This window comes from Triplophysa dalaica, chromosome 2 (assembly GCF_015846415.1).
Source record: "Triplophysa dalaica isolate WHDGS20190420 chromosome 2, ASM1584641v1, whole genome shotgun sequence".
Lineage (NCBI taxonomy): Eukaryota > Metazoa > Chordata > Actinopteri > Cypriniformes > Nemacheilidae > Triplophysa > Triplophysa dalaica.
In genome coordinates, this window is record NC_079543.1 from 12,985,990 (window position 1) to 13,012,718 (window position 26,729).

A 26,729-nucleotide genomic window follows, 5' to 3' on the forward strand; every position below is an offset into this window, starting at 1 on the left:
GGTCACCAATTACGAATGCACTGCGTCAACAATCTGTGTATCCTATGATATACAATAAGACCTCAAAAATATCACTTTAACAAGATGAGGTAGCTCTACTGATCATTTTAAATAATATAATTGTAACCACCCAGAGCCAGGACTGAAGCGCTCCTAGCATATGTGTGTGTGCGAGTGCTAATTGAGGAAGTCTGGGGGATGTGTGTGACTCTCCTTGGAGGCCACTCGTCAGTTGCCATAGCGACCTGCTCTCCCACCTTGTGTTGGTCCTTTGCTTTTGTGGAGGTGTGAGAGGAGGTGGAGGACTCTTGCTTTTTCTCTCTTCCCACCCCCTCGCTCTGATATTGTCTCTTAAAGCTGTTAACAGCATCCTTTCCAATCCAACTATTTGGCTGTTAAAGTGAATGAAAAGTTTATCGTAATGAGCTGTTACAAAAAATCTGCTCTGGAGGAAACAAGTAAAATGACAAATATGGTAACACTGTATGTTTTGTTATGGTTTTTACAGTACAGGAGAAGAATTTAAGTGTTACATGATGATAAGTTTAAGGTTGGAATTGTCATTTTTGAAGAGTACGTGCAAGGTGACATGATTGACAGGACTGATTTTGGTTTGTTCTTCATAACACAGCTCATTTTACATCAATCAAACTGCATTGAGTAGATGTTTGGACTGTTGACTTTGGCTTGATCCTAGTAACGCTTAAAAATGATTTCTTTGGTCTTGTGTTCACTAAGCCCGGTGATATCAAGAGAGAAACGAGGAAGAACAGCATGGAAAACATATCAGTAACTTTAAATTATTATGCACGATTACCAAGCTTCTGCAGAAGCTAGTATGGTGGCTTGTGAAAATAAATTTTGCTGCTCCCCCCTAGAAATAATTCAAGCAAAGGACAGCAGAGTGACGTTAGTTCAGTCACATTGAGTGAGTTGTTTGAAAATACTATGGGAAATATAATCATGTAGTACTCAAGATGAAGCGATAAACTGAAAGAGGTCTGAAGAGGTTGGCAGTCTCTGTAAATGTAGCCTACAGTGCTAGCCAGGTTGCTAAAAGAGCCGTTGGAGCATGACATTAATGTGAAGCCCAGGGCAAGCGTATGCCTGACTGCTCAAATAGTTGCTGTTAACCTTAACACACAGCTTTAATAAAGAGGAAGAAACCATAGCAGCACCAAAGTGTGTTCATGAGGCCAAGTGTAAGACCAGTTTAGACCGGCATGAATTTCTATGATGGTTTGATCAGCAGAATCATACTGTTCACTAGCAAAATAATACTGGGCAACCAGAATGGAAAAGCATGGAAAGGCAAACTACAAAGTACATTTATATTTTTGTAAAAAAAGTTCAAATATATTTTTCAAGCCACATATTCTTACCGTACTTATACTTTTGAGTAAATGTTCATTGAAAAATTGAGAACAAGTACAGGTCAAATGTACTTTTACATCGTTTTTTCTTAAAGTGTAAGTCAAGTAAGTGTGTGGTATAAGTCTGAGAAGTACACAAAAAGTGGACTAAATAGTATAGTTTCCTTGTTTAGTTTACTGGAATACTAATGAAGCAAATCACGAGTAATACAGTCGTCCTTCTGAAACCATACTTTTCCATATTTCTTGATGACTATTTTATTCATAAATCATTATTAATAGTCATCCGTTATGTTTGTCACTGGGTTTTGCAAATGTGAAACCAATGTAAAGTTATTTAAATGTGCTTGTTAAGTTAGACAACAAAGTATTTAAACAAAAGAACAGCAACGAAAAACTTATTATAAGGGAGCTAGTTAAAGTGAGTTCACCTAAAAATTTGAATTCTGTCATGGTCATTCTGTCATTGTGCACATGTAGATTTGTGTTTGACTTCCAGTTGGACCCTGTTACAAAGGATGACTGAGTAACTGGCATAAAACGAACCCTGTCCCCTTATGCGCGTGCATACACAAGCTACACTAACCTAAACAAACTTTGATATTGTTTCAGCTGAGCCAGACTGTGAGAGTAAGAAAGAGGCAGATCATGGTCACCTAAACATACAGGATGTAGTTAGTGTTAGACAGATTGCTTTTAATCTTTTCAACAACAAAAAAAGACAAACACTCTGAAATAGTGCAGCTTATTGCAACAAATTTCAGGCTGGATACAGGCTGTCAAAGCTCAGGAATTAACCACGCAGTCACTGAAGTAACAGCCGCACAGAATAGTTTCAGATTGTGCTCTTTGGTTTTAAAATCCTTGTGTAGAACAGTGACAGACAATACACCTAGATCTTTCGTGAATCAGTGAATCATTGCCGAAAAGGACATGCCGAGGTTTGTTGAAATTTAGCTCAGTGTTCACAACATGCATGGCAAGAGTTGCTTTTGTAATCTTAAGAAGGATCTTTGTGTTTTGTTCTGAAGCATTACACTCCCCCCCGTGACACTTATCCGTTTATTACCAACAAACACAAATACAAACAGCATGCACACACTGTGTGGTATTATGGGTAATTGATTACACTAGGCACATCATTGTGTAACATATTGTGACTACAGATCTAAGATCTGATTCGAGCTAACTCCCAACTCTACATTCAGTAACATTCAGTATGTGAATCACCTTCATAACCACTTCTGAATCAATAAGCAACTCTCCCAGAACAAATCAATACTATCCCCTGTGTGTTATACAGAAGAAACATATTGCATAGTGCCCCGATTCAGACCTCTCCCCAATTTACCACAAATTTAAAAACTTGGACCTCTCATTCCTTTCAGCCTCGCATTTGCCTCACAGTGCTTTTGCTTTCCAGTATTTTTTCCGTTGTCAAAGTCTGATATGTTTTTTGGGGATCCGTACATAATGTATTTCTCAGTGTTGTAAGACTCCTTTAGACTCCCAGTGCCAAAATCAGCCTTACTGACCACCCCCCACCGAGTCTGCAGGGGGCCGAATAGTTTATGCGTGCGGAGGGAGTGTGTGCGGGAACGTTGGAATGTGTGTGTGCCTATGTGGGTAAATGTATGTGCGCTTGAGGGAAGTGTTTCCTCCTTGCTGTTATTCCCACAGCCTCCATTTTCCTGTTGTGTTCAACATCTCACACACACAAACATGCACTAGAAATCAAAATCTATATCATATTCAATGTAAACTTTCGTTCTTCCCTTTTTTTCCCTTTCATATCCGTCTGTAAATTCATCTCTCCGAAGCCCAGCCAATGGTTGTTAAAATTGGTCGGTATCAGTTAAATTCCTTTCTAAACCGTTGTACTGTAGCTGCTGAGGAATTATTGCCAGCGCTTACTGGTAATTAATTCCAGAGACCGTATTGGTCAGCATCATTTATGGGAAATGTGTTTGAACAAAACACATCATATTCATTTGACTGTACCCATAGGGCATGTGGTTATGCAGGTCGACTAAAGACACACATATGCAGGCATACAATCTGCCACGTCGTTTGGGGTCCACTCCCTGGCCCCCCTTACAGCCCACAGTGCAGACTAGAGGAGCGCAGTGGGAAAATGAGAGACAGCTTTTCGGCATGGTGGAGGGAATGCTCGGACGATGAGAACATGTAGTGGAGAGAAGTCAATAAGGGTGGGGGGAGCAGGAGGGGGGCTGCTTTCTGGCCTGTGGAAAAAGAAAGGAGAGAAAGAAAGTAACAGGTCAGAAAGAAAAAATAGTTCGTTTTACAACCGTGTTCACATTTAGGAGGATTTTAAATAGATCAGACTATGTTAAACCAGACAAGAAATCAATTTCACGCTTCCTTTGGATGTTGTACAAATTAGTGTTAGTGCACCCAGAAATGGAAAAATTCAGTTGTCATTTATTCACATTTGTATTTTTTCAAACCCAAATGACTTTCCTATTCTCTAAATTTGTATTTTATTTAAGAATGTTAATGCTGTTCCTTTTATCCGTACAATCAAAGTGAATGGGGACTGCATCTGACATTCAACAACATTCTGGCTCCTATTCTTTACCACGGAAGAAAGAACATCATAAGGTTTTGGAATAACATCAGGATGAGAGAATGATGACATTATTTTTATTTTTGGGTTAGCTATCCCTTTAAATGGTTTGGCAACCTAACTAGGTTAACAAATGACTTAAACGAACGGAATGTGACTACTACTTCAAATCATTTGCCTGACTCATTTACTATTGGCACATGCAAACCGTATGGCATTGGGCTGTCATGCCTATTACCGTGTATCACAGGAAACAACTTTACGGGAATCATTGCTGATAAAAAGAACCTGCGCTGATGAAATTCCTTGCACAGTGTTTTCTAGAGTTAGTTTATGGGACAACTTGTGGAGGTTACATCTTAGGGGGAGTATAAGAGGAGTGGAAAAGAGGCAAGAAAGAAAAGAAGGGCCAGTAATGTGACAAAGGAATGGGAATTATAGAGGGGCTGCAAAAACTATGGGATGAGTAAGAGAGAGCATTAATAAGAGATTATTTTGAAATAAGTGCCTCAGTAGGAAGACAAAGGAGAGGAGGCGAGATACAAAAGAGAGGGAGATAGAGGTGGAGGGGGGTCGGTGTGGTCTGGAGTCCCTGGCTTAGCTATGAGTCTGTCTCCTAATGGGTTCGGAGCTCCCTGATTTTCAAGGGAAACATGAGCACAGACTCTAACCTCAGCATTCCAACACACGCTGTCTCTCAAACCAACCTCAATATTCATCTTTCTGTATGTCTCTCACTCTTACCTCATTTTAAATAAACTCGTCCCTGTGTTCCCGTCCAACCTCAGACTTATGCAACTCATTTTCCTGCTAGGCCCGCTTCATTTGACCTTTATAGGTCCAGTGTATGAAATTTTGTGGCATCTAGCAGTGATGTTGCAAATTGCAATCACTCCACTGCTCTTACCTCCCATTCGAAGCACACTCCTTTTAGGGCTACTGTAGAAAAAACATGGTGAATTTCATGTAAGAGGACCCGTGGTATTGAAATAGCTCATTCGGAGGTAAACACAACGCTTCACTATTTAAGGGTTTATACACCTCTAAACACATATTTATATTATATTGCATTTCTTTCTTTAGATTCTCCAAAAAGCTCCACATTTTAAATTGAACTTGAAATCCACTTTGAAATATTCATAATTTCTATTTGGTGTTGATGTATGGATCCAAATGTATGGATTGGGTGGGGCATATCAAAGGGTTCATGCCATTTGAAAATTGCCAAACATGCTTTTATTACAACACAGGCTAGTTCCATGTATTTACGTTCTGGAAGGGACTTAACGCATTTAATACATTAAATTACTATGTGTTTCCTGAGTTTGTACCTATGACCTTTGTGTTACTAATGCAACTCTATCCTAAATGAACTAGAGGGCCAATTAAATAAATTTTTAAGGTTATTCTTATTAGCACAATATGTTGTATTATTGAATAATTGTATGCAAACTTTTGGCATACTCGTGGCATTGCTTTTGTGTATTTTATTTTGGCTTCACTTGTATATTTGTCAGAGATGGGGGGGAATGCAAGGGGATGGAGCCCAGGGAGTGCATTTCAAGCTGGAACCGAGTACCATGCAAATTTTCATATATAAATACAATAAGATTTGCCCCTAAATTGAGTCCCCGCAGTGAATCTCTCTGCCATTTTTACTTCTGATGTTTTTCAAAGTTTGTTATATAATTTATTTTAATGTCTGTCTGAGTAATTTTTTTTGACTAAATTCATCACAGCTACAGTAAGCCACTGACGGAGTTTCCGAAACCTTGCTTTTACTCTGCAGCACTGTTTTGCCACAGTGAACAGGCTGTCTATCTATTCTTCCGCTGCCTCACCACAATCTGCCTTTGCGTCTGTCTCACCAGACTCTGCCTTGAAACTATGTCGCTGCTCAGCTGAGTGCCTCTCTGTGGTTCTATTAGTTTGACTGTGACATTTCAAACGCTATCACAAACTGTTCCGAAGTGTCTCTGCTATCACAGAAAGTGGAAGGAGATCCATCAGTTGGTGTATATGTGAACTTTCTTCCATCTGACACACCAGTTTGTTCTCACCCCTCTGACACCACAAGGCATCACCATAGCAACCTCTCACTCAATCACCCACTCTTGGTCCTATTGAGAACACACACACAGCCTCACCACAATATTTGATTCAATAGAAATTTCAAGTGAAAACAAATGGCTTCATTCATATTCTAATATGACAATTGTCATTAATGCTGCTAATCTATTTCAACCCAATTTAAGCAAAAAAAGAAAAGTTGTTCACTTGTCACCAGATATTCGTGATCTTTGCAATGGGTGTCTGTCTGCATGGTATAATTTGCTATGTGTGTTAACATGAGTAAAACTTGCCCTTGGCTGGACTAACACATCTGGCCGCCCAACTTCCCTCCCTTATCCCTCCCTCTCATCTGTCTGCTGGGCAATGCCAGATCAGGACAAAGCTACAGTGTTCAGGGCTCTGTACTGCTGTGCCAGTGCAACTCTGAACAGCTGGGCAGCTCCAGGTGAAACAGACCACCAGTCAGTGGGCAGGGACAAAAGATAATTCCTCAAATGCATGCGCACACATGCGCGCGAACACACACACCCTTAGGCTTTACAGCAACTCTATATGAAGCATTTTAGTGGGTGGAATTACACAGTATAAAAGCATGAGTATATTGATGCAAGCAAAATGGAGTAGAAATTTAACATTATTTTTATACATAAATTTGTTTGTTAAAAAGCTGTTAAGCCCAACCTGTGTGCAGGGTAGATCAGACTCTAGTTGGATGTTTATTTCATTTCCAAACGTCGTTGTTTATTCATTTCGGTTACCATTTTCATATGTGGGCCAGTATTTAGCTATCCCTCCAAAACCACATATTCAAAAAAGAGTAAATGTTTAAGCTAAACAGAATATTACCTTTTATTTGTGTGGTCAACTTCATTGCCACTCCAGACTGTACACTCATTTTATTTCCATGTTTCTCCATAGTTTATTTCTCCAGGGCTTTCAAAATCCAAGAATCACAATAAAATTGTATTTTTCCAAGATGTGAATGGACAATGGCTGACCTTTTACAACTATCGTCCAATGGATGCACAATTTTATTTAGATCTACTGTACTTTAAACTCTTATCTGTTCTCTGCACATGAACTCTACACCTTTAATTTACATATTTTCCTCATTTGCAATAAAATCATGTTTACAGTTTTTTTAACTTTCACATGTTACAGACATTTCATCACTAGTCATAGAGCTCTCTGTTGTGCTACCTCAAATGAAGACATGGGGGGACAAATAAATGCTTCTTGCATAAGATCTCTCTATAGCTAAAGAGCTTTTCAAGTGCAAAATGGGTACAGCCTTTTTAAGAGTGTGTGACAAGCAGCAGGCCAACCACAGGAATAGAGAAATAAATAATATAATTCACTTGCACATTAGGCCTACATATGTTTGATCAAGAAATGTTAAGTTTATAAAAAATGCAAATATATGTCTTATTTAATATTTATTTGAATATTTAAATATATGCATGCTTTCCTACATCTGCATATATTAAAATTATTCGAACAGAAACCGCAAAACTAGTTACAGTTGAACAGCAAAGGACATTTTCCACCAACATCCTTTTACAGAATTTCTAGCATACTTTGTAACCTGTGTCTTTGGTTTCATCAGACAACAACAACAGTGAGATAAAGTATTGGTGTGTGTCTAACAGCAGACTAGTCACACAGGAAACCAGTGGGCAGACAGGCTTGTACATCGCTCCAGCTTTGGTTAACACTTCCTGTCGCTGGATGAAGCACTTCCTGTTTTAGTTCCAGCTGTTGAAAGTACCTCTCAGTGTAAGTTATAGCCATGTTCAGAACTACAAGTGATAGAAGCTGCATCTTTCATACTTAACTGGTTTGTCATGAGGTTTGCCTTGTATTAAACAGGAAGCTTCTGTATAAAGGGAGCGTTTGACAATAGTCAAAAGTATATTGTGACACCCTGTTTAATAATTCTGTGTAATTTAAAAAAGTTGTACGTGATTTACTTATCATTGTGATATTCCAAAACCATACTGTTGTTTATTTCTATGGAACACCAAAAATATACAAAAGATACTGTTCAGAATACATCTTCTATAGGATAAAGTAATGTATATAGAAACCAGATAACTAGAACACCAACATAAATGTACTTTTTGTCGCACGGAACTATTGTATGACCTCGGTGGAGTTGAAATACACCACAAAGGTCAAATGTTCTGTATCAATGTTCTTGTAAGTTTTCAGACCTTGACGGATGAGGTTAATATGGACTGTAACTGTGTAGCTTAATAAAAAACGTGATCTAACAAAATGGGAGGTGAGCAAACTGTTTTTCTTTTCATTAGTTTATTTTTCCTACAGTATATTGAGGAAATACATATCTTGCGCCATCTGCTGGTTTTCGTTGGCAAAACAGGTGAGCGCATGTCATCACTCTTCATATCAGCAGGGGGCGTGGTTTATATTTAAACTCGTCACGCACGCACTTGTCTTTACAAACACGCCGCTGCCAACCTTGTCCCATCGTTTAACAGAAACATTTCTCCTGCTGAAATTGAAATGCAACATCCTCGAGGGAAAAGGTGCGGACGATCAAAGTATATAGCAGCTTGATGTGCAGTCAAAGTGATTTAACAAAGAAAGTTTGTAAAAAAAAGTAGCAGTGGAAACACACAGGGGTAACGGGAAACGCATTGCGCTTAAAAACGAGACTTCTGGAATTTAGAAATTAACAATAATTTCGACAAATAGATCAACGTGATACAACTTCCAGCGATTTGCAGGTGAGTTTGAGGAAATGTTGATGTGTCAAAGTATCACAGGTGTGCAATGAACCTGTGCATAGATTCTGAGGATTTGAACAGTCATGAAAGTTAACGTTTGTTCTGGTTGTGAAATGCACACAGGTGTGAGAGATGGAGTGGCGCGTGCAGTCTGCAGTCAGCTGTGAATTCGCCTTCCTTGAGGCGCAGAGATGGATCGAGGTAATGATGACATCAGCAAGTGTTTCCTTTACTCTTAATGTAGTTTTTAGTACATTGTCTTAAAAACACTATAGTTTATCTTATAAAATCAGAAATCATACAGGGAGCATCTAAGAGTGTGTGTTTCAGGAAATGCTCTATTTCCTGTGAGCCATTTAGGGGTGACAATTAAATGTAAACTAGACATGATAGGTGTGCCATCATTGAAGGCTTATATGAAGCTTTGTTCCATTGCAAAGTAGCTGGACGCCATCAACTCATGTGTCTTTTATTCATTTATTGGTAGTTTTAGACAATTATGTAATGTTTTGCTTTCTATTATGTGGCTTTAATCATCATTTGATCACAAGTCTGAACCAATTGTCTTGTACCAAGAGGCACAAAAAATGTTTTGTGCTTGTGTCAAAGTACAGTGATGGTGACGTTAATACTCAGATAAAGCACATGAAAATGGTCTTCATTCATTATGAAAATATATCAAAGCATTTACATATTATGATATCTCAAATGTAACTGATAGTGTTCAACTATTGATAGTGTTGCAGGTCTGAAAACTATAATTTTATGAGTCTGTTTGGAGCTTTGCATGATGGATGTTTTCAGGATATTCAGTTTGTTTAGCACTTGTGCCGTTTGTTATAGAGCTCATAAGCCGATATGACTGAAATCAAACCACCATTTCCTTGAGACCTGCTACTATCATCTGCTACTAGGAAGGCATTACTTTTTGCCTACCATGTGATTTTGGCTTATGAAAAACTGTGACTGTTTGCAACAGCTGTTGTTTGCAACAACATTTTACATTTCTATTGATTCATTTAGCAGTCTTGGCTTACAACTGCGAGCATTTTTGCACATTTATGATTTTATAAAATATCAGAATGGCTTCGTTTAGATGCTCTTATGGGTAGTTTGAGTCTTTTGATGTAGTCTGTACACAAGCAGCCATTCATGTACATTCCATGTGCCCAAACAAGCTTATGATCAGGATGCAGGATTAGGAAAGAACCAGGCATGGATGCTTCAGTGCCTCTCAATTTGAACACAAAGGCCCCCTTAGCTGTTTGCTACATTTTGCTTGCCAAATGGTACAGTCAGGTGGCTGCTTTCTTAGGGAGGAGAGGGAGTACCAGAGAGTATGTGCTTGTTATTTGAGGCCCTGTTTTATTGTGCTTGATTGTAAAGTTTGTTTGATGACCTTATTAGATGGTGAGTGGGATTGACATGATTCATTATGATAAATTTGCTGTGAGAGCAGACTAAACCGCTATAATAATGATGATTGATTATAGACTGCACTTGAAGAGAGAGGTTTTTGTTTTCCCTCAGTGAATGATTTGGACAGTAGTTTCCAGTTTGATGCATTTGTCTTAGATTACAGTCTTTTGTATGTTAATGTTAAATCACAAAACAATTGTGTAGATTACTTTTGCACCACATAAATGTTCTAAAAAAAGAGTGCTATGTTTGAGGTGGACTGTGGTTTCCTGTCTTTGGACATCCGTTTCATGTCACAATCAACCATGAGTTTGCATGTGTTAGGAGAATGCTGTTGCTTAATAAAGCAGTAAGCCCCGCGAAGCAGGGGGTTACTAAAGTAATAAGCCCCGCGAAGCAGTGGGATACACACACAGTGCATTTTATAACCGCAAAGGGCGTAGTGGCACGATGCGAAGCACAGTGCCTAAAACCCCCTAAGCTGTTATAATAATGCACTGTAACCCATTGCTTTGTTATTCCATATGCGTAGCAAGGTTTCATAAAATAAAGTAAATAAAATTGTATTTATGCCATGTATTGCGTCAGCTGTTATAAATCAGGGTATTTTATAACGGCTTAGAACTCGGCTCAGCCTATCAGAATCAAGGATCAGAACTGACCATTTTAAAATATTTTCTTAAAAAGTGCTGTGATGTGTCTGTGTATTTATTCTATTCATGTTATACAAAGTACGTGACTTGTTTGAATTTATTCCTGAACAGAATGTGACCCAAAATTGTTTTGGAAGCAAATGTTTTCGTGTAGCTTTAGAAGACGGGGTCCTGCTGTGCAAGTAAGTAGTTTTGATATGGTCCTTTGTTATTATGATAAAACAATGGAACACCTACACAACATTTAGAGAATCACCTTAAATGAATCATTAAATGTTTTTATTTTGTCTATCATTTGTTTTTAGTCTTATCAACACACTTAAACCAGGAATCATCAAACGAGTGAATAGGCTGTCCACTCCTATTGCAGGCTTGGTGAGCATATTTTGAAACCAGATTCATTGCAGAATTAAAGGGATAGTTTACCCCAAAATGAAAACTGTAATCATTTTCTCACCCTTTTGACCCTTCAAACCTGTATCCAGTACCTCAGACATGACGTTATTTTGTAGGCGCAAGTATGCCCGCGCTTGTTCCCTCTACTGAAAGCCTATGCATTTTTTTCATAGACTTTTGGAAGATCGCAAAAAATAAGCTATGTGATTGACAAAGGTTTTGATGTTTACACGTTTTGTCTATTAAGATAAGCTTCACAAATAAACACAACATATACAAATACGAAATACAATCGGCAGAAGTAAAATACCAACACGATGCTATAAACAGACTAAACTTAAGGTTGCTCGATACAACTTCAACACCACCAACCTCCGACAACTCTTTCAAACTTGATAAACATGTGTTCCCTTGTAAGTTATTACTCCGCTCAAGGCGTAGATGTGCATTCATTCACGATCTGTGTCCATGTTGCATTATCTGTGAGCTTTGTAAGCGCATTGACGTCTAACGTCCCCGCCAAAGGAAGTAGTCGCTTTAAGCAACTTGTTTAACAACCACCGCTATTAAAACCCAATAAGGCTTTACAATCACGAGCGGGTTAAAACTGGTTTGTTTTATGTCATAGAATAGAATGTCAAAATATTTTGAGGTATTGTTTACCGCAGACCTTATATTGGGTGATTTACCGAAAACCCATTTTAAAATCCAATACTTTGGAGCGATGACACCGTAAGTAAAATGCTAACTCACTTCCAGGTTTTGCTTACAAAAATACGTCATCTCTGCTCCCAATTACATCTGGAAAATGCAAAATAATATAAAAAAAAAAACGTTAATAAAAGGAAACTGTTATTCCCCATTGAATTGGTTTTATGTCCACACGGTAGAAGTCAATGGGAATGAACAGTTTATGGTTAACAACATTCTTCAAAATAGCTTCTTTTGTGTTTTCCAGAAGAAAGAAAGTCATGCAAGTCTAAAATGACAAGAGTGTGAGTAAATGATGACAGAATTTCATTTGGGGTGAACTCCCTTTAAAATAAAAGTCTGTTTGTTTTGAAGAGTCAAGCTATGCTAGTACAATAAAAATCTGCTATGGACACTTAAAACATGAAATTGAAATGTTTAGTCAACATATTTCTAAGTGAATATTGTAGAGTATATTTATATAAACACTGCACCCATGTAACAGTATCTTTTGCATGTAGGATTCCAGTTTTAAACACTGAGAATTAAATGTGGGCCAGCACCTGACACTCGCCTTCTTTAGTTCCCACCCCTTTTCTGTTCAACCAGCCCATCTCCTTTACTGGTGTCAGTGTAACTTTCCAGACAAGTTTCCCAGACATGATTGTGTTCATTACCTGTGTACATTTTTGAGGATTATGTTTAACCTGATATCTTCTTTAGCTGCATAAGTCATTGTTGATCTCTTCTCCTCAGGATAATGTGAATGTGTTTCTCAAAGCTTGTGAGAAATTAGGGCTCAATGAAGCTCAGCTTTTTCACCCTGGAGATTTGCAGGATGTGTCCACTCGCGTGACTGTCAGGTAAGCTGAAAAAGGCATAATTCGTATTCCTGACTTGGTGTTTAGAGTGAAGTTAAACAGGTTGCCTGTGTTTTCTCAATATCTTAATATTTTTGTATAATTCAACAAAGCTTTGAATATCTGGAGCATATCATTATGTCAATATTTAAGTTCTCTGTGCAGGTTCGAAGAAAGTACTGTAGGCCTTTTCTCCCAGGAACATGGGTTTATTTAAATACTGTTTGCAGTATAATTTAATTTCCATACCAGATAGAAGGCTAGGTGGATCTGGCACGAAGTCCCAACACATTTCAAACAATGACATCTGACCAGTCTAGAGTCGTGTATCAGCCCTTGTGCTCTATGGAAATGCATAGAATAAAATATGATGGTATGTAAATAGTGAAGCAGTCAGACCTAACTCTGTCATCATCTTTCATCATTCATTTCACAGCTAGGCATGATCTGGTGGTCGTGATATTTACTATTTGCAAACCATTTACATGCGTGTGTCTTATTTCTGATTGAAAAAATGTAATTGATAAATTGACTGAATGAAAAGTGGTTTCAGGGGGTCGTTTAAAATAAGAAGACAAGTGAAAAGAAAGCCATTTCCGGAAAGAACAAGTGTGTAGATATGTTCAAAAATACTTTGTCTCTGAAATATATTTTGCTTAGAAGAGCATGAATTATCTTTACTATTAAAGTGGTTTAGCACCAATACAGATACATTTAAAATAGTATTAAAAGGATTTAAACTAGGGCTTCGACACACAATTGTATCACTTCTTTTTTGTATCCCTTCTTAACTGTTCTTTTCAATTAAAGTGACAAACACGTATGGAGAAAGTTTGTGGATTCCCTATTATTGCCTGATTTTCAAATTTTTCTTGCTTCCTGATTCTTGCACTCCAGATTCAACCGTGCCCTCCTGAGAGTTTCATGTCAAAGGAGACACAGCAGGGCCACCATGACTCCTAAATTTAGCCACAGATGGCTCTTCCCTCAAACCAAATGCTATGGCAAAGCTATAGTGGATCTACTATTTTTAACTTGCATACTTTCCCGCGGTCCTCTTGATTTAAGGCTCGACAACACTTTCACTTAGTGTAGTAACTTCAGAACAGCAAACCACCAATTAATGCTACCGAATACACCCTGGCTATTGGCTAAAGGATTTAAGATAAACAAACTGTGATGTTTTAATGATGACATTGCTTTAAGTATGTTTGTCAGTCTATAGAGACAAACAGATGGCTCATGTGTCCAGTGTCCTGCTGTGTGAATAAGGTTGTTCTTCTCTCAGATGGGATAGTTTCTTTTCACCACATGCTTTGTTTACGTTCTTGATATACATTGGCATTGGTTTATAATTTGTAACGGACAAACTTGAGTGTGCATGACGAGTGCTTACTGTAGGGGTTAAGTGGTAGGTGAGTTCCATTTATAGCAGTGACTTAATTTTATTGGAGGGTATGAGATGGGGTTAGTTGCTGTGACTGTGACTGGACGTTAGAACTGATCACACGGATCGTTCTGTTGGTGAATGCTCTATACATTGAGGTTCCTTTTTTCTGTCTATCCAGGCGTGAAGAGACTAGCAGGAGACTGAAAAACGTAAGTTGTATATTTTAAAATATGTTATTAATAGCAAACTACATCTAAAAGGGGTGAATTTAGTTTGAGTCGGAGTTCTGAATAAAATAATTGTGTATTGATTTTTCTTTGGACTGAATTTGGCCTTTGACTCTTTAGTTTGCATACCAAACAATAATTTACTGTAATCTCATCAGTCCTCTGCTAAATGTGTCAGTGCCATGTGATTTAATATTGACTAATTTATTTAAAGCCACATGAGCTTCTCTGCAATATATGGTTCATGGGCTTTTTTTTCTTTACTAATTCAAGTGCAATACAATATTGCCATAGACTGTATGAAGCCTTCATTTAATTTACTTAGTGTTTGAGCTAAAATTGATATATTTTTAAGTGATGTCCTGACTTTTCAAGTAGTTTGGGGAAAACAAATAAATGGTATTGAAGACTAACAATTAATGACAGGTTAGGTCACAAAGCTGACCTGTTCATGGCACACACAAACGTTGGCTTTCTAGGAATTAGGAATGATTTTAATGCTTTACAATTGATCCTCTTACCCTCATACCTAAACCTAACCATCACACAAACCTTTTTCCATTTTCAAATAAACATAATTTTGTTTGATTTAAAAGCTGTTTCCTTATGGGGACCAAAATAATGTAAAACATTTGTGGTATCAGAGTGTAGGGATTATTAGACATGCAAAAATCCTTGGACGCTTGGTTTAGGGTTTCTTGTATTTATGGTTGTATATTGAGTAATTTAAACATTATTTTTGTGTCCCCAAAATCTTTTCCATCATGCACAGGTTTTGATCACTATATACTGGCTTGGAAAAAGGGCTCAGGCTGACCCATTGTACACTGGACCACAGCTTAACCTGAAAGCATTGGAGGTATTTCCATTTTGCTGTCATTTTAATTCTGCTTGTACTCATACATGGAGAATCTGTAGAATTATTTGTAAAATATATTGGGAAATAATGATTTTTGTAGTGTAGGTTAAAATATCTCAAAAAAGACACTAAAAAGTATTCTTTTACCACAAAGAACGACCCAATGATATTACACATACAGTTTACGAAAATCGATAACATTGTTACAAAGCTGAATTTGAGTTGGTGAATTGCTTCTTTGAACTGTCAGGGCCCTAAAGTACACCTGGCGCAATGCGGCTCAAGGTGCAACGCAAGTGTTTTTGCTAGTTTCAGCCCTACGCAGTTCTCATTTTTCCGTCCTGCGGAAAAGGTGCATTTTTTTGTCAGGTGCATTTTTTGCGCGTTGCTATTTTGAGGAAGTAAACCTTAGTCTAAAGTCAACGGCGCAATATTAGTTTTGTAATCTAAAGCGCGCTTTTGTAGAAAATGCGCCTCTGAGTGGGTCCACAAGGCACTATAACTTTACTTATTAGACAGGGAAGTGCAGCAGCACAGAAACATGGCAAATATAAAAAATAAATGGATTACAATGTAAATGATTACTATAAAAAAATCTGGCTTGTCCTGTAGATGGTCTGCTTACGCGCTTAAACCTCGCGCACGAGCAAATGTGTTTCCTTTCTGGAGAAGCATCCAGGCTTTGCTCTTGCAAATTCCGCCGTGTAAATAGCAAATCCGCCGTGGCGAAAGCGCAACTGGCTCTTAAAGGGAATGAGAGATGAGACTCTGATTGGTTTACTGCATGTTACGCCCAAAAAACACCCATTTCTCATTAAGAGAATCAGGACAACCCATTTAGACCATGCGCCCTGGTGCACCTGCACCGTTCGCTTTGGACCATGTGCATAGATCAGTTAAAATAAGGCCCTAATGTCTTGCCTTTGTAAGATTGTCTTGGGAATCTCATGTGATTTGGACTCGCTATGTCCATTCACAGGAAAGAAGTTTTGCAGATCCTCATTAATTTTGAGTCACTGATTAAAATGATTCACTGAGGCGTAGCTCGGTCTTGTCTGGCCTTTAGGAGTAATTATTGATGCACTGAACAGCATACTGCTCATTGCTTGGGTCAGAGAAATGAAAGACACAGAAAAAATCCACAGGAGCTGAGGTTTATTAAATTCAATTTGTTTGCCTTGCACCTCTTGTATGTCCGGTTTGTTCTCCATCTATCAGGCTCTGGAGGAGTCTGTGCACTCCAAGTCGAATGTGAGGGACAGTGGCTTTGGAGAGGGCTGGTTTTCTGACAGGGAGGATCTATTCAGCTGGAAGCAGTCGGGCTACAGGAGGGAGGATTCAGTCGAGAGCTTGGATTCGGTGGAGTCTCGCACGCTCAGTGTAGCTTCAAACTGCACCCTCAGAGCTGGCAGTGAAGGTAAGACTGTGTGTCTTTTTATTGGGAATAAAAATGTATATGCAAATTGTATGATTTGCTGTAAGACTAGTCAACAAATTGGTTTTGGGAATCCTTGTATCTAAGGCTTGTTTTGAGACTAATTGTAAGTCTTTGAGCGTTGATTTAAGGCTTTTTTGCCCAGAAACATCTAGATGAAAGGCAATGTAATGGAAACAAATTCAGAAAAAAAACTTTTTGAAAGTAAAATTAAGTTCATGAATTTGAGGTCAAATTAAACTTTGGTAAGCTCATACACGGTGTGATGTAGCAGCAGACACTTCATTAGGTAAATGTCATGTTTTGATATTAATATTTCGTTTTTTTTGGTGCAAGTATTGTTCTGCCGTTAGAATGTTGTCTATAATAATTTTCGTTGGAACTTTACAATAGATTTACCTAAAACAAACAAAATCACCTGACCTTTAGTTCAATACTTGAGTTCACTGTTGCTTGGATATCTCAGTGACCAAAAATCACAATCACTTGTTTACTTTCTGCCTTCGATATTGCATCTCATAAACACTTGGTAATGAAAATTCAGCACTCAGAATTGTCCTTTCACCCATTCCATTCACATAAGCGTGACATTCCCATCGTCGGTTCACACCCATTGGGTAATGTACAAAGATGCTGCCAAGTGAAGTTAGGCGTGTACCATTTACACACGTAATTCAAACAATAAATCTGCTCACAGTGTTATGTTTTGCTTTTGTTTATCTTCTTTCACGTAGCATTCACCTTTTCACATTAATTTTGTCCCAGGCTGCAGCAGTGACGCAGAAGCTGAACATTGCTTCAGGATGGCAGAAGGAAGAAAGAGTGACGTTCCCAGAGAACGAGTGCATGGCCCATCTGCCCTGAGAAGAAAAAGAGTCGAACAACGTGAAGGGGACAGAGGGTCTACAGGCCCCCTAATTAGGTATGATACATGATGATATCTGCCACTATGCTTAAAAAAACTGACTTCGCTTAAAATGTTAGATGACATTTTGCTAAGCTCCTAACAAAAGATATCAGTTGATATCAACAGATTTCCAGCCCTTGGATTTGATGCCATTTAGGTTTAAGCGTGCATCTTTTAGATTGTTTAAAGAACTGGCTTGTGATAAGAAGTACAGCATTTTTCTATTTTCGCGCCTTATTTTACCAACGAGTGAGCTGCGTCTGTTGAAAAAGACTTGTCGACTACTAAGATATCTTTGACCAAATTGTATGCTGTTATTTTACAGTATGTATACTCTTAAAATGATGTGTTAAAAACAAAACCATTTGTTCTGAAAGGGAGAGTTCTCCCCAGAATCAAATTCTGTCATCATGTACTCGCCCTCGAGTGAAACTGACAAAGTGTTCCATATCTGTACTAAATTATTTGTTCCAATGAACACCGAGAACTATATTTGGGAGAATGCTTGTTACTAAAAAGTGTCAAAACAATGGTAGTCAAAAGTGCCCCAGACCTGTTTGCTTTTCTTCATTCTTCAAAATATCTTCTTTTGTGTTCAACAGTACAAAGAAATTTACTAAGTTGTTCCTACTATGGTGGTCAATATAGAAGTAAATAAAGACAGAATTTTCACTTTTGGGTGAACTGTTCCTTTAGCTGAACACATCTCTGTGTTTAGTTAAGGACAATACATTTTGTGAAACATTTCAGTCAATCTTGTGTTTTTATTTTTATTTATTTAACACAATAAACACCAAGTAACTCGTACTATGTTAAATTACACAATGTGTTTAATTTACATAAAACAGAAATGTGTTCAAAAACAACACATCCTTTTTGAGACTGTATCCTTCACAGAGATTGCAACCTCAGAACGCATTGTGACAAAGTAAAAAAATATATTTTTCTGGTATTTCTAAAATTAATTGATTGTATTACTTAAAAGTTAATTTGACCTTGTTTTTTTGGCAGTATTTGAGATCTGAAAAATACAGGGCATCTTTTCAGTTATTTTGACCTCAATGAAACCTTTTCATTTAATATATTGCTTGTGATTGTCTATATACTATCTTATGCAAGTACTGAAACCACAACAATCTTCTTGTGTGTGAGTGCACAGTTGGCTTATTCTGATTCTGAAATCAGTAAATTATGAGGCAGTTGACTCTGACAGGAGTTTTTGACAACGGTTTTGGAAGCGAGCTTTGAGGTGTTTTTCTTAGTCTGTCCGCCTCGTTTTTTGGCCTTAGTGAAAGTGGGAGGGGCGATGATCTCCCTCCTGCCTCTGCTTTCCTCCAATGGGCAAGCAGTTACCAGAGTGACAGTGACTCTGATGTGGACCGCCCTGAACCAGACCTTGTGCAGGATGACCTAGCAGGTCGCAGATTCCACTCTGTAACCTCTACAGTCCCCGTGAACTTTGCTGTTCCTTCAAAGCCCAGGGTCCCTAGGGTGACCCCAATGGTTAGCCCATGTGCCAAGTCATGGCTCACCTTGTCAGACGCTTCACGGCTGGCTGCTGTGCCGTCCCAGAGATCAAATCGGAGGTCAGAGTCTAAAGAGTGTTTCGCGCTGTGACTGTCTGCTGTGGTTTCCCTAATATTTGTGCTTGTGTACATCCATACACTTATCTCTGCCTAAAAAGTGTATTTATTTAAAGCTGTTCATTGTTTTTGACTTGTTGGAACTCATTTGGAAGAGTGTTACTGCCTTGAATGTGGTCTCTTGGTGGCAGATGTTTTAAGATGCTTGTTAGCAACTCGCCTCATTTCAACTAACCGCTGTTGGACATTTACATGCATTCCACTAACTAGCGCTAAAACGAAATCCAAAGGAGTGGTTGACACTTCTCATTTTCACATGCATGGCTGTTTGTGCTTCCTGGAGAAAAAGACTGAGCTAAACTTTTGCACTCACCCTGTTTATCTGGAAACGTTCATATCTCATATGGGTGGCTCTTTCTTGGAAGCAGCATACCGTCCTCCCTACCCTCTGAAAATGGACGGACAGACTCTGAATCGGGCATGTTGGAGGAAGAGTTTCTTCATCGAGTCCTGAATGATGGCACAAGTGATTCTGATGACGACAGAGGATATGCTGACCCTGTGCAGGACGACCTTCACGCACGGCGTGTGCTCTTATCTGAACATCAGACCTCTGTAAATGTCGATTCGGACAAGTTCCTGCCCAAATACTGGACACCTGAAGAAGATCTACATGTTCAAAAGATAAGACTAGGGTCCCAGCGCAGACCATGGTACAAAAAGCTGCAAGGCTTCAGGTTTGTCGTGTGATCACACAGATATTAGGTCTTATTTAAATGGAAGGTATTGAATCCTTTCTGTAGAAACCTAATCTTAAAAAGGAGGTCAATCAATTATTAGTCAAATTAAATGTATGATATGTGACCCTGGATCACAAAACCAGTCTTAAGTAGCACAGGAACATTTTTAGTAAAAGACAAAAATACATTCTATTGGTCAAAATGATCTACTTTTCTTTTATGCCAAACATCATTTGGATATTAAGTAAAGATCATGTTCCATGAAGATATTTTAAATATAAAAACTTTATTTTTGTGAGTGGTTGCTCTGCCACAGTGCCCCTGAACTTCAAATGCCATTTTCTCAATATTTAGATTTTATTGCACTCTCAGATTCCTGAGTTTGAAACGGTTGTATCTCAGCCAGATATTGTCCTATTCTAGCAACTCGTATATCAATAGAAATCTTATTTATTCAGCTTTCAGATTATGTAAACATCTCAAATTTTGTTGTCCAGGGTCACATATGACCATTAATTATATAATTAATTATAGAGTTAGTCGGAACACATTATAGGTACTCGCCTTTTAAAATGAAACCAAGATTGCTTTAATCTTCCCCTGATAAAGCAACTGACCTTATTTATAAGCGCACGTTACTAGTTTTGATGAACAATTGATTTGTCGAAGTCAATCCTTTATAGTCTCTAACCAAAATCTGAGAATGTACACTGAAAAACGTATGAGTTACTTCATTTTTTTGTGTTGTTTGTACAATTTTTTGCACACAGTTATATTTACTTGAATTTTTTTTACAAAACAATACGGTAAAAGTAACTTGAAAAAAACTGAACTTAACTTTGACAAAAGTTTTAAATAAATAAATAAAAATCCTACGACTTAGGACTAGTACGTTCGTTCTGAAGTTGCAATTCTTCCCCTGATGACAACAGTTTGATAGCTTCCCAACCACTCCCCTCCGACTGTCAGACTGAAAGCTTTGTTTCTGAATGAATACTTTTCCTGATCAAGCCAATCCGCAGCGAAAGAAAACAGGCCACAGTCTTTATTTTTCTCTTTCAATATTCTGTTTCACTCTGAAATACTTCAAAATACTCAAGTCAAGTTAATATTGGCGTTTGGTTCAAATAGACATCAAAGGGGTCATATGACACGGCTAAAACGAATATTATCATTTGTTTTAGATGTAATGCACGATTTATGGTTCAAACATGCTTTTTCACAAACCGTGCATGTTTGTTTCTCCTCTTTGCTCCGCCTCTCTGAAACTCATCACTCTGAAAAACAAGGTATGCTATGATTGGCCAGTGAACCAGTGCGTATTGATTGGTCGAATACTGCAAGCGTGTGACGGATAATGTTGCGTCTCTTAACATATTTGGAACATCAGGTTCCAAAGTAATTTTTACTGACAGGTACCCTAACTTTACTTGCATATACATTTGGGCGGTCTTAGTCAAATCTTTCGACGAACTGACATAGATTTGTGGGGGTGTGGTTACACAAGGTGCTTATGGGAGGTCTGGGTGAGCATTCCCGACACTTAAATTTTTTAAATTGTATGTGTCCAATACATGCATGGGCAACTTATAACACACCAAAGACACAGAAAAACACGTAATTGTGCCATATGATCCCTTTAATTTAGTCATTCTGTTCTTGTGTTCCATGTGCACTTTTTCTTAAATGGTCAATGTATGTACATGTGTAGTTGAAAAAACATTAATTGTATTTTTTTATTATCATATAATTATTAATAAAGTAGTCCACAAAAAAATATTACTAATTTACATGCCATTTTATGACTTAATTTCTTCAGCTGAACACAACAAATATGTTTATAAAAATATGCTCTTATTATGCATATCTTTCAAGACAAGTGGACAGTCATAATATTGTACAAGAAAAATAGACATACACAAAACCAATGAGTTGAATGTTCAGCCACATTTTGTTTTGGCCTAATATGTATTTGTTTGGGTCTCAGTGTTGTTAAAGTTTAAAATATGAAGTAAACTTCATAAACAATTCATAAGACATTTACCAACCCAATGGAGTTGTTTGGATTGCTTTTGCTTTTATGATGGATATATGCGTCTTGGAGCTTTTACATGTTGCGTCATATGTAGACAACGAAGTTTATCTTAAAAAACTTCATCATTGTAATATATAATATGAATAATATTTTTTTCGTTCAGCTGAAGAAAGGAGGTTAAGTAAGAACGGATGTCATATCTGAAATGGCATGAGGGCTAGTAAAGTATGAGAATTTTCATTTTTGAGTGAATCCATCCTTTAAATTAAACTGACGGCCCAATTTAAAACTTTATTATTGCGGTTTGTGTCGAATGTTTTCATGTGTTATCATCTGTGCTTGTTTTCCTTAGGACTTAAGCTAAAATTACATAATTTCTTGAGTTTGATACACCCTAAAAATTCTTGTTTCTTTGGTGCCTTTACAGTCTCTGTCTTTTTTCTTATTTTTTTCCATCCCTTTTTGGCTTCCTCTCTCTTTCTCGGTCTCTCTCCTGCCTGTAGCCGAAAGATGTCTGGCTCCTCTGAGGACGAGTCTGAGTTTGACATCACTCCTTGGCTAGCTGAATCTGCTCCAACCTTCTCACCTGCTTCCAAATCCCCACACACCTTCTGAGACTCAAAACTCCTAAACACTCATTTCACCTTAATTCTTAAGTTTTCCTTTTTATGCAGCTAGTAGTACATTGGATCATTAAGTCACAAGTCAAAATAATGTAAGGTATTGCAATACCAATTAAATGTTATCATATTTAATGTTATTGAAATGTTTTCTACGGTAAGCTTTGCTTTGTTTAAAACCTTAGTTTGAGGCAGTGTTGTTTTAAAATACAGTCGGATACTATGTATGTTTGCCCAAAAAGTGCTTCCTTTTTAATGGAGCTTCATTTTTTTTTGTGTGTAATTTAGGGAGTAAAGGTCCCTTTATTGCCTTAATTGAGCTGATTTAGGTCCATTGTGAATTATTTGGTTTTACATTAGTATTTTCATACATGTGGAAGAGAATGTGGTTTGCATGCAGCCGGACAACTAGTACTTTTATCGAATGCTTCAATGTTTGTTTTGTCCTTCTGATGTGTCACAGACAGTTGCTGCACTTGCTGAAATATCAGAATAACGTGTTAACTTACGTCAGTCAATAAAAAAAACTCCAAAGCCCATAATTTGTGTGAACTTCAATGTCATTGTTATTATTTAGTCTTTACATCCTAAAAATAATAGTTCACCCCTATATGAATGTTTTCATGATTTCCCAGATTGCCTACAAGACGCTCTTATTCCTTTGGGTGAGTTCCAGATATTTGATGTTGCTTCAGTTGTGGACTTGTCGTTTTGTACTTGCAAATAGCAGCTTCTCTTTGCATTTCTATTGTTATTATATGGGGTCTGCTTTTTAATTTTTTAAATGCTGAATTGCGTTTTCATCAAGCTTGTTTTATTTCTAGGAGGATTTCTCAAAAGGAATAAAATTACTCAACATTTGCCAGCAATGCTTGTGCAATTTCAACTGTTGATTGCATTGCTACTTATGTTGCCTTGCAGTATATACTGTACACACACATGCTTTTGTGATACCATGCGCTTATCTCAGCATTTTGAAACTATTCTTTGTGAGCTGTATGTACTGTAAGCAAATGTGGAATGTTTATCTGAGCTTGATGTGTGAGTTTCTGCTGGTTTATCTTTGTTTATTATTTAACCTCTAGATGTCAGTAAAACACAGTAATACTTTTGTGAAAGCCAAGAATAGTAAATTGTATACATTTTGCTTATTGCCTTTTTATTCATACTATTTAACAATTTAAAACTTTTCAAGTTTAACATGTATTTCACCACCACACAGGAGCAAATCCATGGGTGACATCACGCTGGAGCCCATACCACAGGAATCTGACAACTGCTCAAGCTTTGACTCGTTGGGCTCACGGCATGTTCACCAGAGATCTGTTGGAGAGCTGACCCTTGAACCCTCAGCTTTACAGAGCGTTCAACAGGGGCAGTTACAGAGTATCCGGGTCAGAATGAAGGAAAATGAAGCCAAGTGGCATGAAGTGAGTGACGCTTGTATTTAACAAACATGCTTGGTCATCACTTGGTCATGAAACATACATCAAAACAGCATAAAGTTTAAAATGAGTTGTTTTAAACGTTTTCCCGGGCGCTGCAGTGAAAGCTGCCCACTGCTCCGCGTGTGTGTTCACCACTTGTTCACTAGTCACTGGATGGGTTAAAGGCAGAGGTCACATTTCGGGTATGGGTCACCATACCTGACAAATAGGTCACTTTTCACTTTCACTTTTTTATTTCTGTGAAAACATAAAAATAGATCACAACATATCATTTAATTGTAATGAGCAGTAACTTGTAAATCCCGCTAGACTAGGCTACTAAACTAGACCCACTTCTCTCTCCAAATTTTTTTATTTCAGTGATCCAGGTTGTAGGAACATAATCTGTGTGCTACTCCACAGAAGGGCTCTATTTAAAATATGTTTTCTAGACACATTTATCAACAACAGGTTTTCTGTTAAAGGAGGATTGTGTAAAACAATTTGCAACCGAAGGCTCACTTTTCTCACCCTTTCAAAGCACTACGGAGGCTTGAGGCCGCAGCATACTAAATCGAAAAACTACAGTTTGTGACCTGATTTCGAACAAAATCTGGTCCAAACGACAATTCGGTTCACTTGTGCACCGCAACAAACCAAACAGAACTTTACAGGAAAGTTTGTGTTGGCCAGAGCCCTCGAGCCACCATTGGTCCATGGCCATTAAGTAATAGGTGGATGTGTTATGTAGCGCCACCCGGTCTGTTGGAAATAACTTATTAGCTCACGTCATATAAAACCCGCCTCCAGAAATAAAGGGATGTTGGATTGTTCGAAAACACTATACCGTCTCTTAAGATTTTCAAGCTTCGTTTTACCCCAAAACGCAGAACGAATGTGCAATTCGCCTGGACTATGCTGAGCCCTTTAGACTGTACGAAGATGGCATCACATTTTTGCTTCTTGCTGAAGGAAAATCACATTTTTAGGAAATGCGCTCTGCAGCAGATTGTGCATTTAGAGGTACTGTAGAAACAACATGGCGAATTCCATGCAAGGGGACCCACAGTGTATATAGATAGAAATAGCTCTTTCTTAGATAATAAAAACATAACGCTTCATTATGAAAGGTCTTTACACAGCTCTGAACACATAGCTATGTATATTTTATTGCATTTCTGTCAATAGATCCTCCAAAAAATTATACACTGGACCTTTAACATGACACGAAATTGGAACATGCTGAATGCATATTGTATTTTTTTTTCTTTAAATATATATACTTTTCTCTTGTGGCATATATTTCTCTAACAATTGTTTTAGTTTTGTATCCTAGCACTTGATATGGCTGTTGCTATTTCTCAGTTACCACGTTAGTGGTCCTCATTGAGCCTAATAGCAGGATAATATATTTGTTTTTAGTGGCAAACGTTTTTTTTTTAGAACCGAGATCATTCACACATTACACAATATTGTTTGGTGCATTTTTTTATTCTCTTGTCTGTATTTTCATATGTATCGACAGGAAGTGACAAGCCAAAACGTGTGAAATGTGTGAGAAGACTTTGGTATCCGTTAATTTTCACCTGTCACTTTAGGACCTGAGCAGGTGGAAGAGCCGTCGGAGGAGTGCAAACTCTGACCTCCACCGAAAGCAAGAGGAGAGGGAGCAGAGAGAGCTCATTACCATCGGGGGAGTGACCGGTAACATCAGAACTGCATTTCTCACCGGGGTACCAGAGGAGAGGTGATCTACACAACCTATTGCTCGTTCCTTGTCTTGTTTTCTGTTTGTTCTGGTGTATTTATCCCCAAGTCTTAAAATGAAACATGACTGCGTCAGCCACACATTATAAGTATGGTTGATTGGTTAATAGAGACATTTGATACTTACACCTGCCCTCTACCCATCTCCACCCCCCTCTTGCTCTCCCCCCTCTCTCTGCATTTCAGTTCACACAAGACCATCAGTAACCACGTGCTCTGCAGTAGCACCTCACTCCATCCACAAACTTCAGCCATTGGAGTGAAGATCCACCCCATCTCTCATACTTCAGATCAGACATACATTCCAGTTGCAATGCCTGGTCCTATGAGTGATACTGGGTCTGCTGTCAGTAGCTCAGTGTTATCAGGGTGGTCCGCCACTTCTGGGGGAACTGGTGTAGAGGCATCTGACTCAACAACCCAAACGTCCGCCAGACCGTTCTTCAGCCCACCAGCAGCTGTTGTTCCTGAACAGATCTCCCTTACAGATTTTGCGGTCTCTGAACCCTACCAGCAGCAGCATGGTATGGATTTTAGCCGCCGGGCAAGCCTTCTAGAGAGCTTTTACGCTGGGGGAACACGGATGTCTGCCACTCTTCCTAGAGGTTTCAGGAGGTCAGAAGGTTGTACAAGCCTTACCTTGGGTGTCACACCTCGTCCATTTGGAGCCAAGCCCTCCAAAGTGCCCTCACTGCATAGAGTATACACTGTAAGTGAAGTGTCTGCTGAAGGTTGTCATCTGCATTGACCTAATTTAATGTAATTTTGTTTCAGTTTAGTAGTTTAAATGGATCATTGTGTGTTTTGAAAAATCTTGTGTTAGAGAAAAATTATCTTAGTGTCATGACTTTATGGTCTCTTTGTTTTTTTGGTGCATTAGCCACAATTCTCTTTCATTGTATGGATGAGAACTTCAATGACTTTTTAAGTTCTACAGA

At 38.2% G+C, this 26,729-nt stretch overlaps 1 protein-coding gene across 6 annotated transcripts in view; it reads left to right on the forward strand.

The window, feature by feature from the left end:
- The first annotated feature begins 8,510 nt into the window (after nt 1-8,510).
- The window catches only part of lmo7b (LIM domain 7b), a 31,134-nt gene continuing 12,915 nt past the window's right edge, over nt 8,511-26,729 (forward strand). For 5 of the 6 annotated variants that reach the window (XM_056738021.1, XM_056738056.1, XM_056738040.1 and 2 more), the window contains exons 1-13: nt 8,511-8,783; nt 8,907-8,984; nt 10,967-11,037; nt 11,161-11,230; nt 12,698-12,804; nt 14,370-14,400; nt 15,191-15,277; nt 16,496-16,694; nt 17,478-17,634; nt 23,233-23,262; nt 23,820-24,027; nt 25,623-25,771; nt 25,978-26,500. In XM_056738021.1, coding sequence (XP_056593999.1) covers nt 8,916-8,984; nt 10,967-11,037; nt 11,161-11,230; nt 12,698-12,804; nt 14,370-14,400; nt 15,191-15,277; nt 16,496-16,694; nt 17,478-17,634; nt 23,233-23,262; nt 23,820-24,027; nt 25,623-25,771; nt 25,978-26,500 — 1,701 coding nt within the window. In that variant the 5' untranslated portion in view covers nt 8,511-8,783; nt 8,907-8,915. The remainder of the gene's footprint in view (nt 8,784-8,906; nt 8,985-10,966; nt 11,038-11,160; nt 11,231-12,697; nt 12,805-14,369; nt 14,401-15,190; nt 15,278-16,495; nt 16,695-17,477; nt 17,635-23,232; nt 23,263-23,819; nt 24,028-25,622; nt 25,772-25,977; nt 26,501-26,729) is intronic. The other variant, XM_056738031.1, reaches the window with a different exon arrangement.